This window comes from Pantherophis guttatus, chromosome 2 (assembly GCF_059756535.1).
Source record: "Pantherophis guttatus breed Tessera chromosome 2, ASM5975653v1, whole genome shotgun sequence".
Classification (NCBI taxonomy): Eukaryota; Metazoa; Chordata; class Lepidosauria; order Squamata; family Colubridae; genus Pantherophis; species Pantherophis guttatus.
This window is the reverse complement of record NC_142064.1, coordinates 233,165,266-233,178,653: the sequence shown is the minus strand read 5'-3', so window position 1 is coordinate 233,178,653 and position 13,388 is coordinate 233,165,266. Positions and strand designations below refer to the sequence as shown.

The 13,388-nt window shown below is 35.8% G+C and overlaps 1 protein-coding gene across 4 annotated transcripts in view; it reads left to right on the top strand.

The window, feature by feature from the left end:
• Nucleotides 1-13,388, top strand: part of LOC117656314 (contactin-4) — a 556,506-nt gene that overhangs the window by 444,021 nt on the left and 99,097 nt on the right. For all 4 annotated transcript variants that reach the window (XM_087887915.1, XM_087887914.1, XM_087887913.1 and 1 more), the window contains 2 exons: nt 3,105-3,241; nt 5,692-5,821. In XM_087887915.1, the coding sequence (XP_087744041.1) occupies nt 3,105-3,241; nt 5,692-5,821 (267 nt within the window). The remainder of the gene's footprint in view (nt 1-3,104; nt 3,242-5,691; nt 5,822-13,388) is intronic.

Genomic DNA, 13,388 nt, shown 5'->3' with positions numbered 1-13,388 from the left:
AATTTTAGGCCTAGCACTGCTATTCACAAAGGTGCCACAAAGATTGTTTTTCTTCTCCGATGTCTTCAGACTTAACGGTATTATGAAATCTGATCTTTCCCTAGAATATAAATGAGTTACTGTCATATTCTAAAGTTTTACTTTTTCACTTTAGTATCATTTTTTTGAATAGTTGATATGAATAACACAATTCTTTCATGCAGGCCAAGTTTCATCTTCTGTACTGTAGTTATAAATAAATTACACTAATCCAAACTCTAGTTTTAGTCTTCCTAAACTTAAAAGTCAGTGATAAAGATTTGTACTTCATCCAGAACTACAGTGGGAACTCTTATGAGTTCAATGGAAACGATTTAAGGTAATTCTGGAAGACCTGATCCTGAACTTTTGAAACCATATCAGAGTTATTTTGAATGACTGCAATTGTACACATTCCAAGGGGAAAAAGAAACTGATTGCATCTCTAGCCAGAGCTTCAGAAAAGTCAAAGTAGCTCATTCTACATTCCTTTGGTGTGAACGTATGCATAATGAGAGTATTGAACATTATGAAGTGTGACTGATATGGTGAAATTTTCTGTGAGCACAGTGTATATAAATTGAGACAGTGTGAAGCAATCAAGTACCATGAACAGAATGCTATTTAGTATTTAATTTAGTAGCAGATCTGAAAGTAGAGAGATAGTAGTGTTATTTCAAAAAAACTAAAGTCTTGCTGGACTGTTGCCATAGAAAAAGATCTGTTACCTAAAAATTAAATGTCCACTTTTAGGCTGCCTAAACACAATTGGTCAATTAATTTTGCCTAAATTTCATATACTTGTAAGGAAGGAAGACATAATATATTGATTCAAGTCAAGGCATGATCAAGGTCTTCACAAAATCATACAATACTTACTAGTTGTCAGTCAGCAATCAGACATAAAAGTTATTTTACTCTTTAGCGTTGCCCTTCCTCCTCCTTGCAGGCTAGCATTGATATCTTTTTAGTAGATCATGTTTATTTTTAACAAACAAGAGGGACCAATGGCCCTTGGCTTTTCTTGATTGCAGAAGTTTAAACAAATGGAATAAATAAACTGGCTTAATGGAGCCAAGTAAACAAGAAGAAAGTAGCAAACCCAAGTATTTTTAAGCAGAATTGCTATAGTACGCTAGCCAAGGAAGACAAAAATAAATAAATAAATTGAATTGTGTGTGAGAGAGAGATGCAAAATAACAATTCAGTCCAAAATTAAGATGATAATAAAAATTATAATGATCAAATTAGTATATTTTATCTCTCTAGTATGTTTTACATTGTGAACAAAAAGTTTTAAACTTTTCTTTATATTTTTCTTGCTGCTTGCATGTCTAGCATGTGATAAAAAGCATTCTGAGTATTAAGAGTAACTACAAACAGAACTATTAAAATGTATTTTTGTTGTTTGAGAATTATTGTTATCCAACAAGAAATGTTGAAAACAGAGATGGATTTAAAATTATAGCTTCATGTTGATAAAATTTAAGTTGCCAATTTGACATTCTTTTATCTGGTGAAATAATGATGGAATAATATAAAATATCCAGTTTCCTGGAGACCTCTGCTGGTATTATATATATATCCTTGAATTTTTATTATGGATTACAAATATTTATATGAACCTTAATTATTTCCCATTCTATAGAATATTTAATTGTCTAGCTGTTTTAAAATACCCCCATATTATTCATCAGGATTTGTGTTTGTTACTTGCAATCAAGGTAATGATAGTCTTTTAATTTTGAGATGCATGTTTCTGAAAGTTACTTTATGATATTATTTACCTGCAAATAGTTAGATATTGTATATAATGGAACTATAAAATATAATACTGACCACAAGAGTAACCATGTAAATACATGGGGGGGGGGAAGTCTGTTGATTTTAAAGTGGTTTGATTTTGCCCATTTATTTGCAATTCAGATTCACAGAAAGTGAACAAAATTTTCTGATTTTGTTCTAAGATCTGCTTTGTCTCTATGATTGCTGTATTTTTCACATTTCTTATCACTATTTTTGGATCTGTACAATCCAATTTAATTGTTTTATCCCTCCAGTCGATTTAAATTGCTATTTTCTTCTAATATTAAATTAGCTTTTATTATTTTTTCCACATCCATACTACTCTTCTATTGTTTACGTTTGCATATACAAATTACAATTTTGATGATTGAAACAACTATTGAAAGTAACCAAAATGCACACACTCTGTTACTTACAACCTAATATTTTGTAGCCTCAGAAATCAGTGTTCAATGGGCACTATAGTTATCTTAATATTTTCAGTTTAATAATTATATTCTACAGGATTTGATCCATGTATGATAAGGTGCAAAATAGAATTCAGGGGAAGACTTTATTCACCGTCAGATAATGAAATATTTCATCCTTTTTTTTTTTTTTGCACTCTTTATTTTTCAAATCATATGCATAACAAAACAACAACAACAAACCAGTTATCTATAGAAATAATTGACATATATAACATTAATAAAGCTAGCCAAGTGTTTATTGGTTTACCAGATTTGATTTTTTCCTTAAGTATTTCAGAGATTCTACTTTATTGCATTATTAGAAATATCATTATAGGTTATTACATTAATTGGTCATATAGATATACCCATGAAAGCCAGTTTGGGACATTAGTTAAGGCACTAGGCTAGAAACCGGGAGAATGTGAGTTCTAGTTCCAACTTGGGCGCAAAGCCAGCTGGGTGACCCTGGGCCAGTCATTCACTGTTAGCCCTAGGAAGAGAGCAACGGTAAACTACTTTTAAAATCTTGCCAATAAAACTGCAGAGACTTGTTCAGCCAGTTACCAGGCATCAAAGCTGATATACCCAGGTTAAACAATTCCACTACATCATTGCAGTCTTCATGCTCAACATCTTTAATGTATAGAAGTGACCAAAGTCAATTTTAGATTATATCTAATCTCTTTTCATGGAAACGGCAATCTTAAACCCACATTTCTATTTTTTTAAAAAAAGAAAAGCATCCATTGGAATAGATTTATTTGTGAGATCATGGCAGAGAAGAAATAAATGTTACTCAGATAAATATCCCTGTACTCCTTCTTACAGCTCCTCCCAACTGGAATCAGAAAATAAGTGATATTCAGGTGGCTATAGAAGAAAGTATCTACTGGGAATGTAAGGCAAATGGCAGACCAAAGCCTTCTTATAGCTGGCTGAAGGATGGTGAACTTCTTCTACCTCAGGTACAAGCAATCTTCCAAATATTGATGCTCTGAGGTTGGGGATTAACTTGCAAGGATTTGTTTTCAACATTACTGAAAAATAAAAACAGCAGAAACCATACAGTCTTAAGGTTCCATCTGTCCCACTGCAGACTTCTTGTCATGCTGAGTGAATGTCACAAGATCACCTTGAACTTTCTGTATAGTTAAAACAATGTCATTCAAGTCATACTTTTCAAAAGGCAAGAATTGCCCTAGAGCACCTAATTTTCAACCAATGTTCAGCTAATGTTAGGTATTTAAGTGCCATTTTCTCCCTTTGACAAACATTTCACAGAATCAATTGGAACTGAGAAGCTGTGGGATTCCTTTCCAGGGCATATTTGCTTTGAGGAGAAGAAAGATATATAAAATGGCTGCACATTTTTCAGTTGCTGCAACGCCACAGGCAAACCGAAATATCGCCTGGAACAAAACCTCTGTTAAGTGCTAACTGTGAAAAACAAAAATGGGAATATAGCTATTCAGGCTATAAACCTCCTTTTTTTCTTTTCTGTTTTTAATATGTAAGTTTTAATTGAACTTTATGGAATGTAAACAAGCTCTCTAGTCTGTATCTGTTTCACTTCTATGGACCTCTGCTGACAGGGCCAACGAGGAAATTGACCTACCATTTGCAGTGTCACACAGAACTATCTAAGGATTAATGGGCTATAGAAAGAAAGGAAAAGATTTCATCAGCACCCCTCCATTCCTAATCTCACCAAAGGAGATCATTCCAGCCCTTGATTGTCTCAATTTTAAGGGCAAAAACTAAGCAAAGTGCAAATCGCTCTCACCTGCACGTTGCCTAGATTCAATCAAATAAAGACTGCACAACACTAAATTTCAATTCCACCTGTGAGAAGGAGCCCAACATCTTTTAAAGATTATATTTATTACATGTTATGATTTGCTAAAATGCACACACGTTCCTATTGTGTAGAGAAGCACTCTGCTGCTTTTATTGTTGTTGTTATTGGTATTGTGAGTTCTTTATCCTTAGGCTGAACCCTGATTACCCATTCTTTTGTGCCATGTGCTAATGTGACTTTCTTCATGCTGATCACTAGCAGATGATTCTGAACTTAAACCACATTAAACTAAAGAAGGATTTACTTTATGGGACGTGGTGGCTCAACGGCTAAGACACTGAGCTTGACAATCGAATGGTTGGCAGTTCAGTGGTTCGAATCCCTACTGCCACATAACAGGGTGATCTCCCGTTACTTGTCCCAGCTTCTGCCAACCTAGCAGTTCAAAAGCACATAAAAAATGCAAGTAGAAAAATAGGGACCACCTTTGGTGGGAAGGTAACAGCGTTCTGTGCGCCTTTGGCATTTAGTCATGCCAGCCACATGGCCACGGAGACGTCTTCGGACAGCGCTGGCTCTTCGGCTTTGAAACAGAGATGAGCAGCGCCCCCTAGAGTCGGGAATGACTAGCACATATGTGTGAGGGGAACCTTTACCTTTACCTTTAAGGATTATTAAAAGGTTATGATTTATATAAGAGGTCTTCAAACTTGGCAGCTTTAAGACTTATGGACCGCTGGAGAATTCTGGGAGTTGAAGTCCACAAATCTTAAAGCTGCCAAGTTTGAAAGTCTCTGATTTATATCTGTGGGGTATAACAGTTTTAATCTAGTGGGGTGCATACAGTTGTTTTGCCCCACTGAACATGATTATTTTTCCATTAACCTTCAAGGGAACAGAAAGTTGAATTTCTAAAGAACATGTCAGGCCAAGTGAGTCCATAGCATGCCATAGGAGCACCGTAATTTTAGATACAGGTTAATGGGCTTCAAAGAATTATTAATCGAAATAGTTCAGATTCCCAATCACTGAGAACAAGAAAAAACTTTGGTATTTTAACATGATTTGAATTTTGTTAGATTCCATCATACTGATTATTTATGAATTTGTTTTGTTTTTCAACCTTAGTATTGACATCACCTACCTGTGTGACATTTAAAGTAATTGTCAGGGTTCCAAGTAACACACCCAACAAAAGAAAACTCCGAGGCTTGAAATTCCTCAAAGCTACATTTTATTAGTGATGTCATATTGGCATATCTGGGAAAACCTGAATCTGAAAGCTTCCAGGTTTTCAAGTCCCTGCCCAACACCTACAAGTCCATCTCATAGTCCAATCAAACATTGTTCCAACTGGAGATGCCACCCAGTTCCAGTCTTCCAGGTGCAGGGAAGTTGTCCTTGACTTCTTGAGAAAGCAATGTTATTATGATTATATATCACCCATAGTCCATGCAATCCCCCCTCCCAGTTTCCCACAGTAGTAAACATGGCAGGTCTGAAGGCCTAATACAAAAGATGGCTTCTAGGCCTGACATTAATGTCATTGCAGGAATATATAAATTCTGAAGGACATTTTTTTTTTACATTTATGTTATTCATTTAACTATTTTGCAGGAAAGACTTCAAATAGAACATGGAACACTTACCATTCCCAGCGTGAATCTCTCCGACACTGGCATGTATCAGTGTGTGGCAGAAAATAGATACGGAGTCATCTATGTCAGCGCAGAACTGAGCGTAATTGGTGGGCTCCTTTTACTTAAAAGCTATTGAAAAATTTCTATTGCCTTAAATTGTTTTATTGCCTCTAATGAAGTCATTAATTAATGTGATATTAATTAAATTCCAGAAAAGTTGATCCAAAGCATTTTCTGAAAGTTAGTGGGAACGATTGCTACTATATGTAAAATGTTTTATGTCATATTTTACTACTATTTATTCTTACAACAATAATTTGCTTCTTTGCAATGAAAGAAGTTTTCCCGTGTGTTATCTAACATAAAGATGGACATGTTGTGGGGTTCACTGCATGTAAACACAGATACAAACCCAGATGCAAAACCAGTTTTAGAACATATCATGCAGACGTTTGATTAATGTGATACACGTATCTATAATTCCCACTTTTCTATTTTATTTGTTTGTTTGCTTGTCTTTTTTGTTTGTAGTTTTTATGGAATTTCTTTCTTTCTTTCTTTCTTTCTTTCTCTTTCTTTCTTTTTTCTTTTTTCTTTCTTTTTGCATTTTGTATTTTTTTATTCCTCATTGTAAAACTTTCTAATAACTCAATAATAAAAGACTTGAATTGATTATATTTAATTTACTTAAATACAGTTATTTGATTGCTCCCCATGTATAGCAATAATCAGTCTCTTCTGCTGCATTCATAAACACAATTTTAATATTAAATTATAGATACAGTGACAACTTTTAGAGGTGCTTAAGAGTTGCATGTAGCCTTGTAGTCCCAGTTCTACCTTTACGTGATTACTGAAGCCTGAGTTGAGTGTAGCGTTTATCCGGATAGCAGTAATTCTGTGATGGATTATTAAAGGACTGGAATAAAACCTCAACAGATTCTGGCAAGGAGTCAATTGCCACTTTAGTGGATTTATCTAATTCAGCAAGATCTTTTTTATCTAATTTATTTAATTAGGCAAGGATAAGATCTTTTCTTACAACCCTGGTGGATCTGTTTTATGTACTTTGGAGTACCAAACAAGAATTACTGTAATTTTGTATTTGCAGATTTGTTTGCAATATTTATCCTGCTATAGCTAGGATAATGATGCTGGAGGATGGGAGGGGGACTGTAAGAATTAGAAGGATAAGCAAAAATGGACCAACGTGGGTAAAGTTTGATAACAGAATTGCTTCTCTGCCCACTTCAGATATGATCCATAAAAGGGGTACCTCCCTCTATTCCCTAAAGTGGCTTGACTTTTTTCACATTTCTTTGTGAATCCCCCAAAATAGTCCTGCTGCGTTAAGAGTCAGGGTGACTTTATTGAATTTATTCCTTAAAGTAACAGCATCTCTTCATTTCCTGACGCAAGTTGTGCTATTTTAAGGAATAGCAGAGAGGCTCTGTTGTCATACAGCATCCAAAGCTTCTTAGGTGACAATTTCTTCCAAATGGTTTTTGAAGCCTTCAGAGCCTGCCAGGTCTTTTAGAAGGCTTTAGTGCAGTGATGGCGAACCTTTTGGGCTTGGAGTGGTCAAAATTCAGAAAATGCTAACTTCTTGTATTTTTGTTCTTTGGTAACTCAAACAGGGACAGTAGTTGTGGTCTAGTGTGGGTAAATGCTGGTGTGTCAACCTTTGACCTGTTTGTCATAGACTCGCAATCACTGCTTAGTGCCATATCAAAAGCACTATTATATAAATACATAATATGTACATTTTATGTATATTTTATGTATTTGGCCACACAGAATCTAGCTACCAGTTTTTTAAGAATCATTTGAGAAAATGGTTGCTAATATTATAACTTCAGATCAACACAAAACATCTGAGCCCACTGGCTCAATCTGCAACCTCATTTTATTAATTTTACCCTTTTTTTTGCTTTTACACCTAACATTTGTGAAATATAGTTGTGTTACTTGTGTTACTGTGAGAAACCTATTAGGTGAAACAAACCTAAGGTTCAATAAAAGGCCACCATATAAATATCACACACAGAACAGCCCAAAGCACACAGAGAAATTCCCTGAGGGTGAGTTCCAGTATGAGTCTGAAAGCTCGGAAGATAAATCCAAATGGTCCCGATGACTGATCCATATTGGATCCTTCAATAAAAATGAATCCTTCGTTTTTAAAACAGTGAATAAAGTTTTGATTAGATTGTTATATGTTTGAAAAAAGAATATTCAGCAACAAAACTTTTATCTGCTCAGAAGATTTAAAATATTTTCTAGGCAGAATTTTATTTCTTGCTCATTTTAAAAAAATAGATAAATAGATGTTTTCCGGGAGAAACACATCTTTCCACTTCTTCAGGAAGAAAGAGCAATAGAGTTCAGCAAAATAGGATCCATAGTGGAAAGTTTTATCTCATATAAGGTTATTTCATATAAAAGGAATCTAAAGAAAACTCTGGATGCCTCTAAAATCCATTAAGTTACCCCAGGGAGTTCTCATTTAGCAACCACAATTGCAAGTGGCAACTCCTATGCTAAATGAAGTGGCCACTAAGTGCAAAATCACGTTGCCCCAACTGTTGTTTTCCTTTTCCCCATTGCTAGACCCCTTGGACAGCACAGGGATAGCTGGCTCAAAACTGACAAGACTAATCATTTCACACCTTTAGCTTTTATTTTCCTCCTAACCATTTCCCCACCCTTTTGAATGCTCACCCTAGCACTGGGATAATTAACAAGAAAGAAAATTGTATTTGTTTTTACATTCATTGAAGAGGAAGGGATTATAAAAGAGTATGTGGGCACACAGTGGGGGATACCCATCGAAAGCAATGTGTTGGTGTTGGTACAGTCTATGCCTACTTACTCTCTTGTAATCCCTTCTTATCAAATATCCCTGTTCTGGAGGCGGGGGGAAGGATCAAGCACAAGAGAGATTGCCTATAAAAATTGCTTTTTTTTTTTTTATTCCTTCACTCCAAGGAGAGAGATTGGAGAAAAAATGGATTAGAAGAGAGTAAGCAAGCAGAGAATGAAGAGGACACTAGACTGTTTGCATACTCATGTTTGCATACTCAGCACACTTATGGCTGCCAGTGCCAGCCCTTTTGATGGGTATTTCTTCTAGTGGGCCTTCTTCCTCTCTTTTAAACTCTTCTTGTGCAATCTCTTTTTCTGCAGGGGGTGGGGGAAACAAAGATCAGACACAGGATAATTTGTACTGACTATAATGATAATCATGTGACTAAGAGATAGCTCCGTTGTAACTTTGAACAATCAATGAATGAGACTGTTTGTAAGTGAGGACTACCTGTAGTATATTATTGTATAGTATACTTACAGCAGAGGCGGGTTCCAAATCCCATCGCTACTGGTTCACTCGTGCTTGCGTACTCGTGCGTGTGGCGCTTCTGCGCATGCACAGAAGCATCCGGGTGGGTGGGCGGAGCCTCCCGCCACTACCGGTTCACCCAATTCGGTGCGAACCAGTAGCAACCCACCACTGACTTACAGAAATACAAATTATGTATAATGTAAAAGTGTTCAATTTTGTCTTGTGTTAAATTGTTTATAGTACCTATAAAAAGTTTTGCCTAAGCATAAAGACGTAACAATGATAATAAGAACAATATTTCTACATTTATTGCTACAAAGGAAACATGATATACACAACAGTTCCTAATTAGTTGAAAGCAAATAAACATACTAGAATGAGTGGATAAAATGCACAATATTTTTCCAGATATCCATGTTAAAGAAATCAATCTTGTAGGAAGCCTTAAGGAGGATAAGATAAGACTGTATAATCAGATCAGTGTAACTACAGAGCTGCAGTAGCTAGATCTCGCTATGATCCAATTATTTAAGATGTATACTAACTTGAAAAGGATAGGCCGTTCTCATCTGATCTCAGACTTTCCCAACTTGACGTAGTTTTTGCTTAGAAAACAAAATCAGGAAATGAAATGTATTCAAACACGGGGGGGGAGAGTTTCACATATTAATGGTATTTTGAAAGGGAAATTGTCAAGAAGAAGAGGTTTCTATTTAAAAAAAAAAACTCAACAGCTCTAAAGGTAATTTCATTTTGATGTATATTCATAGGCAAATATTCCTTTGAAAAAGATATGGCTTTCAAAGCACAATCAATTTGGGCAACTAGCTCTTTATTTTTCTCTGTTGTGCGCAAGCTATTAAAGTCCCAGATATAATGATTGTAACTATAGTTTTTGATAAAATGTAACTTAGGGGAAAAAACATTAAAAAGCAGTCAATAATCCTTTACCTTCTTTAGCAACCATTTGCAAACACAATGGAATTTATATAAAAAAATCATTTTCCAACCAATGCTTATGATGAAATTTCATGAACCTGACACCAGATTGTAAGTAATTCTGGCATACCTGCCCAAGAGAACTTTATCTAAATGAAATGGCAGGAATAGTACATAGACACCCCTCTCTAAGCGGTTTACAGAGCCAGTATATTGCCCCCAACAATCTGGATCCTCATTTTAGTGACCTCAAAAAGATGGAAGGCTGAGTCAACCTTGAGCCTGTAAGGAATCGAACTGCTCTCTCCCTCCCTCCCCCTCCCCCTCTCTCTCTCTCCTATTTCATTTAGCAACAAAGTTGCTGGAATGGACAATGATTGCTAAATGAAGAGAAGGTACATAGGTTCTTAATATAATGAGAGGGACCTGAAAATATTTTTCCCATACAGATCAATCTTTTGTTATAAAAGGAGATGTATCTTTAGGGAATTATTTTAAAATAAAATAATCATTCAACCAAATCATGTGCACATTTGTCAAATAAGATATATTCTGTATTGCATAACAAAGTAAAGGGAAATTGGAGCCTAATTATATTTTGTTAGGAGATATCCATAATTATTATTTGATATTTGAGCCACTGGCAATCTAAAAACCTTAGTTCTTGACAAACAACATGCTGAGAATGTCCATATATTCTCCATATATCCAAATCTTACAATGGACATTTCTTTGGTAGACTGCTCAGTACTAAATTGTCTGAATAGTTTCCATCTTACATTCATCTTTTTCCAGGATTTTATGAAATCCCAGTGGCTTACAAATACTTATGATTCTCACTAGAGTACCATGCATTGGAATAGAGGTAGTCTTCGACTTGCAACAGTTTGTTTAGTAACCAGTCAAAGTTACAACAGCACTGAAAAAAGTTATTTATGACTGTTTTTCACACGATCATTGCAGCATCCTTATAGTCACATGATCAAAATTCAGATGCTTCGCAACTGACTCATGTTTATGATGGTTGCAGTGTCCCAGGTTCATATCAAGGGTGAAATGTTCCCAGTTCGGACCGGATCACTCGATCCGGTAGCGATGGAGGCGGGTGGTTCGGAGAACCAGTAGCAAAAATCCCTGCCCCCCCCCATGCCCAGCTGAGCCACACAATCATCAGAGGCTTTTTTTTTACTTTTAAAAGCATTTTTTCTACAACCTCTTCGGGCAAAAAATGCTTTTAAAAGAAAAAAAAAAGCCTCTGATGATCGCGCGGCTCAGCTTGGATCGTCAAAGGCTTTTAAAAGAAAAAAAACTTTTTTCTTTAAATGCCTCTTGACGATCCCAGCTGAGTTGCCTGATCGGCAGAGGCTTTTTAAAAAAGCCTCTGCCAATCAGGCAACTCAGCTGGGATCGTCAGAGCCTTTTGAAAGCATTTTTTTACAACCTCTTCGCCGAAGAGGTTGTAGAAAAAATGGTTTTAAAAGTTAAAAAAAAATTGGCCATGGCCACCCTGTCACATTACCTCCCCACCAAGCCACATCCACAGAACCAGTAGTAACAAATTTTAGATTTCACCACTGGTTCATATAATCAGTGCTACCTTCTATCAAGAAAAGTCAATGGGGAAGCCAGATTCACTTTACAATCATATTACTAACTTAAGAACTTCAGTAATTCACGTAACAACAATGACAAGAAAGACTGTAAAGTGGGACAAAACTCACTTAACAACTGTCTCATTTAGCTGTAGAAATTCTGGGCTCAATTGTAGTCATAAGTTGAGGACTACCTGTGTCTCATTTAAAGAATTCCTTTTGAAGCAGAGTCTTGGAAATAACATTCAAGTTTTTATATATTGCTAAAGGTGTATTCTTGAGATAACAAGAACTGTTTTTTATTAGAAAACTAAGCATCAAAAACTTATTCTACAAGCTCTAGATAGGTCTATCAGTTGAAATCTTTTCAAAACGCAACATCTCCATGCAATATCAATATTGTCCTAGCTTTGCAAATTATGTCTGCCACAAAAGGAAAGTAGTTGCTAAGGAACAAACATGCCAGAAGGAGAGCCATTCTAAAGAAAATATAGTAGTGATTGGCTAGTTGCGGAGAAGGTATGTCCCCTTATTCAGCAAAATGATTTTGAACGTAAGTTTGCATTTTGTTTCTACAGGGAGATTTACAACTGTTTGTAGTTACAAACGTTCAAAGTTACAACGGCACTGAAAAAAGTTACTTATTACCATTCTTCACAGTTACAATCTTTGTAGCATCCCCATGGTCATGTGATCAAAATTCAAATGCTTGGCAACTGGTTCATACTTACGACCATTGCTACGTCCCAAGGTCTTGTGATCCCCTTTTACGATCTTTTAACAAGCAAAGTCAATGGGGAAGTCAGATTTACTTAACAACTGTTCTTCTAACGTAACAACTGCAGTGATTCACTTAACAACTGTGGCAAGAAAGATAAAATGGGGCAAAATTTGCTTAATAAATGTTTCACTTAACAACAGAAATTTGGGGCTCAATTGTGGTCGTAGGTCGAGGACTACCTATGTTAATTTGTGGGGGGAGGTATTTGGACTTGTAGAGAGCACATGAATTTAATTCTGCTGAGGCCAATAAAGGTTTGAGGAACATTTTGCCAGCCTCCCCTCATTGGAAAGAGAATTCTGTTCCCATCTATGAATACCTCCAAGTATCAAAAGTATAAATTGAAGGAACTGTTTATAGAGCCTTGGTGGCGCAGCAGACTAAAGTGCTGTTAAGTAGCACCAGCTGCCTGCAATTACTGCAAGTTCAAATCTCACCAAGCTCAAGGTTGACTCAGCCTTCCATCTTTTCGAGGTAGGTAAAATGAGGACCCGGATTGTGGGGGCAATAAGATGACTTTGTATAAAAAAGAATACCGCTTAGGGGGGCCTGAAAGCCCTACTAAGCAGGTATATACAAAAGTATGAAGGCTATTGCTTAATGCACTGAAAGCCGCCCTGAGTCTCCAGAGAAGGGCGGCATATAAATCGAACCAATAAATAAATAAATAAATAAATACATACATACATACATGCATACATACATACATACATACTGAAGGGCTGCTTTGCATCTGTGTTACTGTTCTAAAATGTTCTATAATAACATTTTTCTAGAAGACAGGCCTTTTTGGATTTGGTTCAGTTTGATTTTTATTTTTTTGCCAGATGCTGAATTAAGTGGCATTCTATATTAGGAAATCATTTTTAAGTGTTTTAATCCTTGGTTATTGAGTCATGGTATAAAGCTCCCTGAAATATATTTCCATCTTGCAAAAAAAAAAAAAAAAAAACACCACTCCCTGAAATGATTAGATGACCTGACATTATTAAATATTAAACATAAAGTTCTATAGTGAAAGC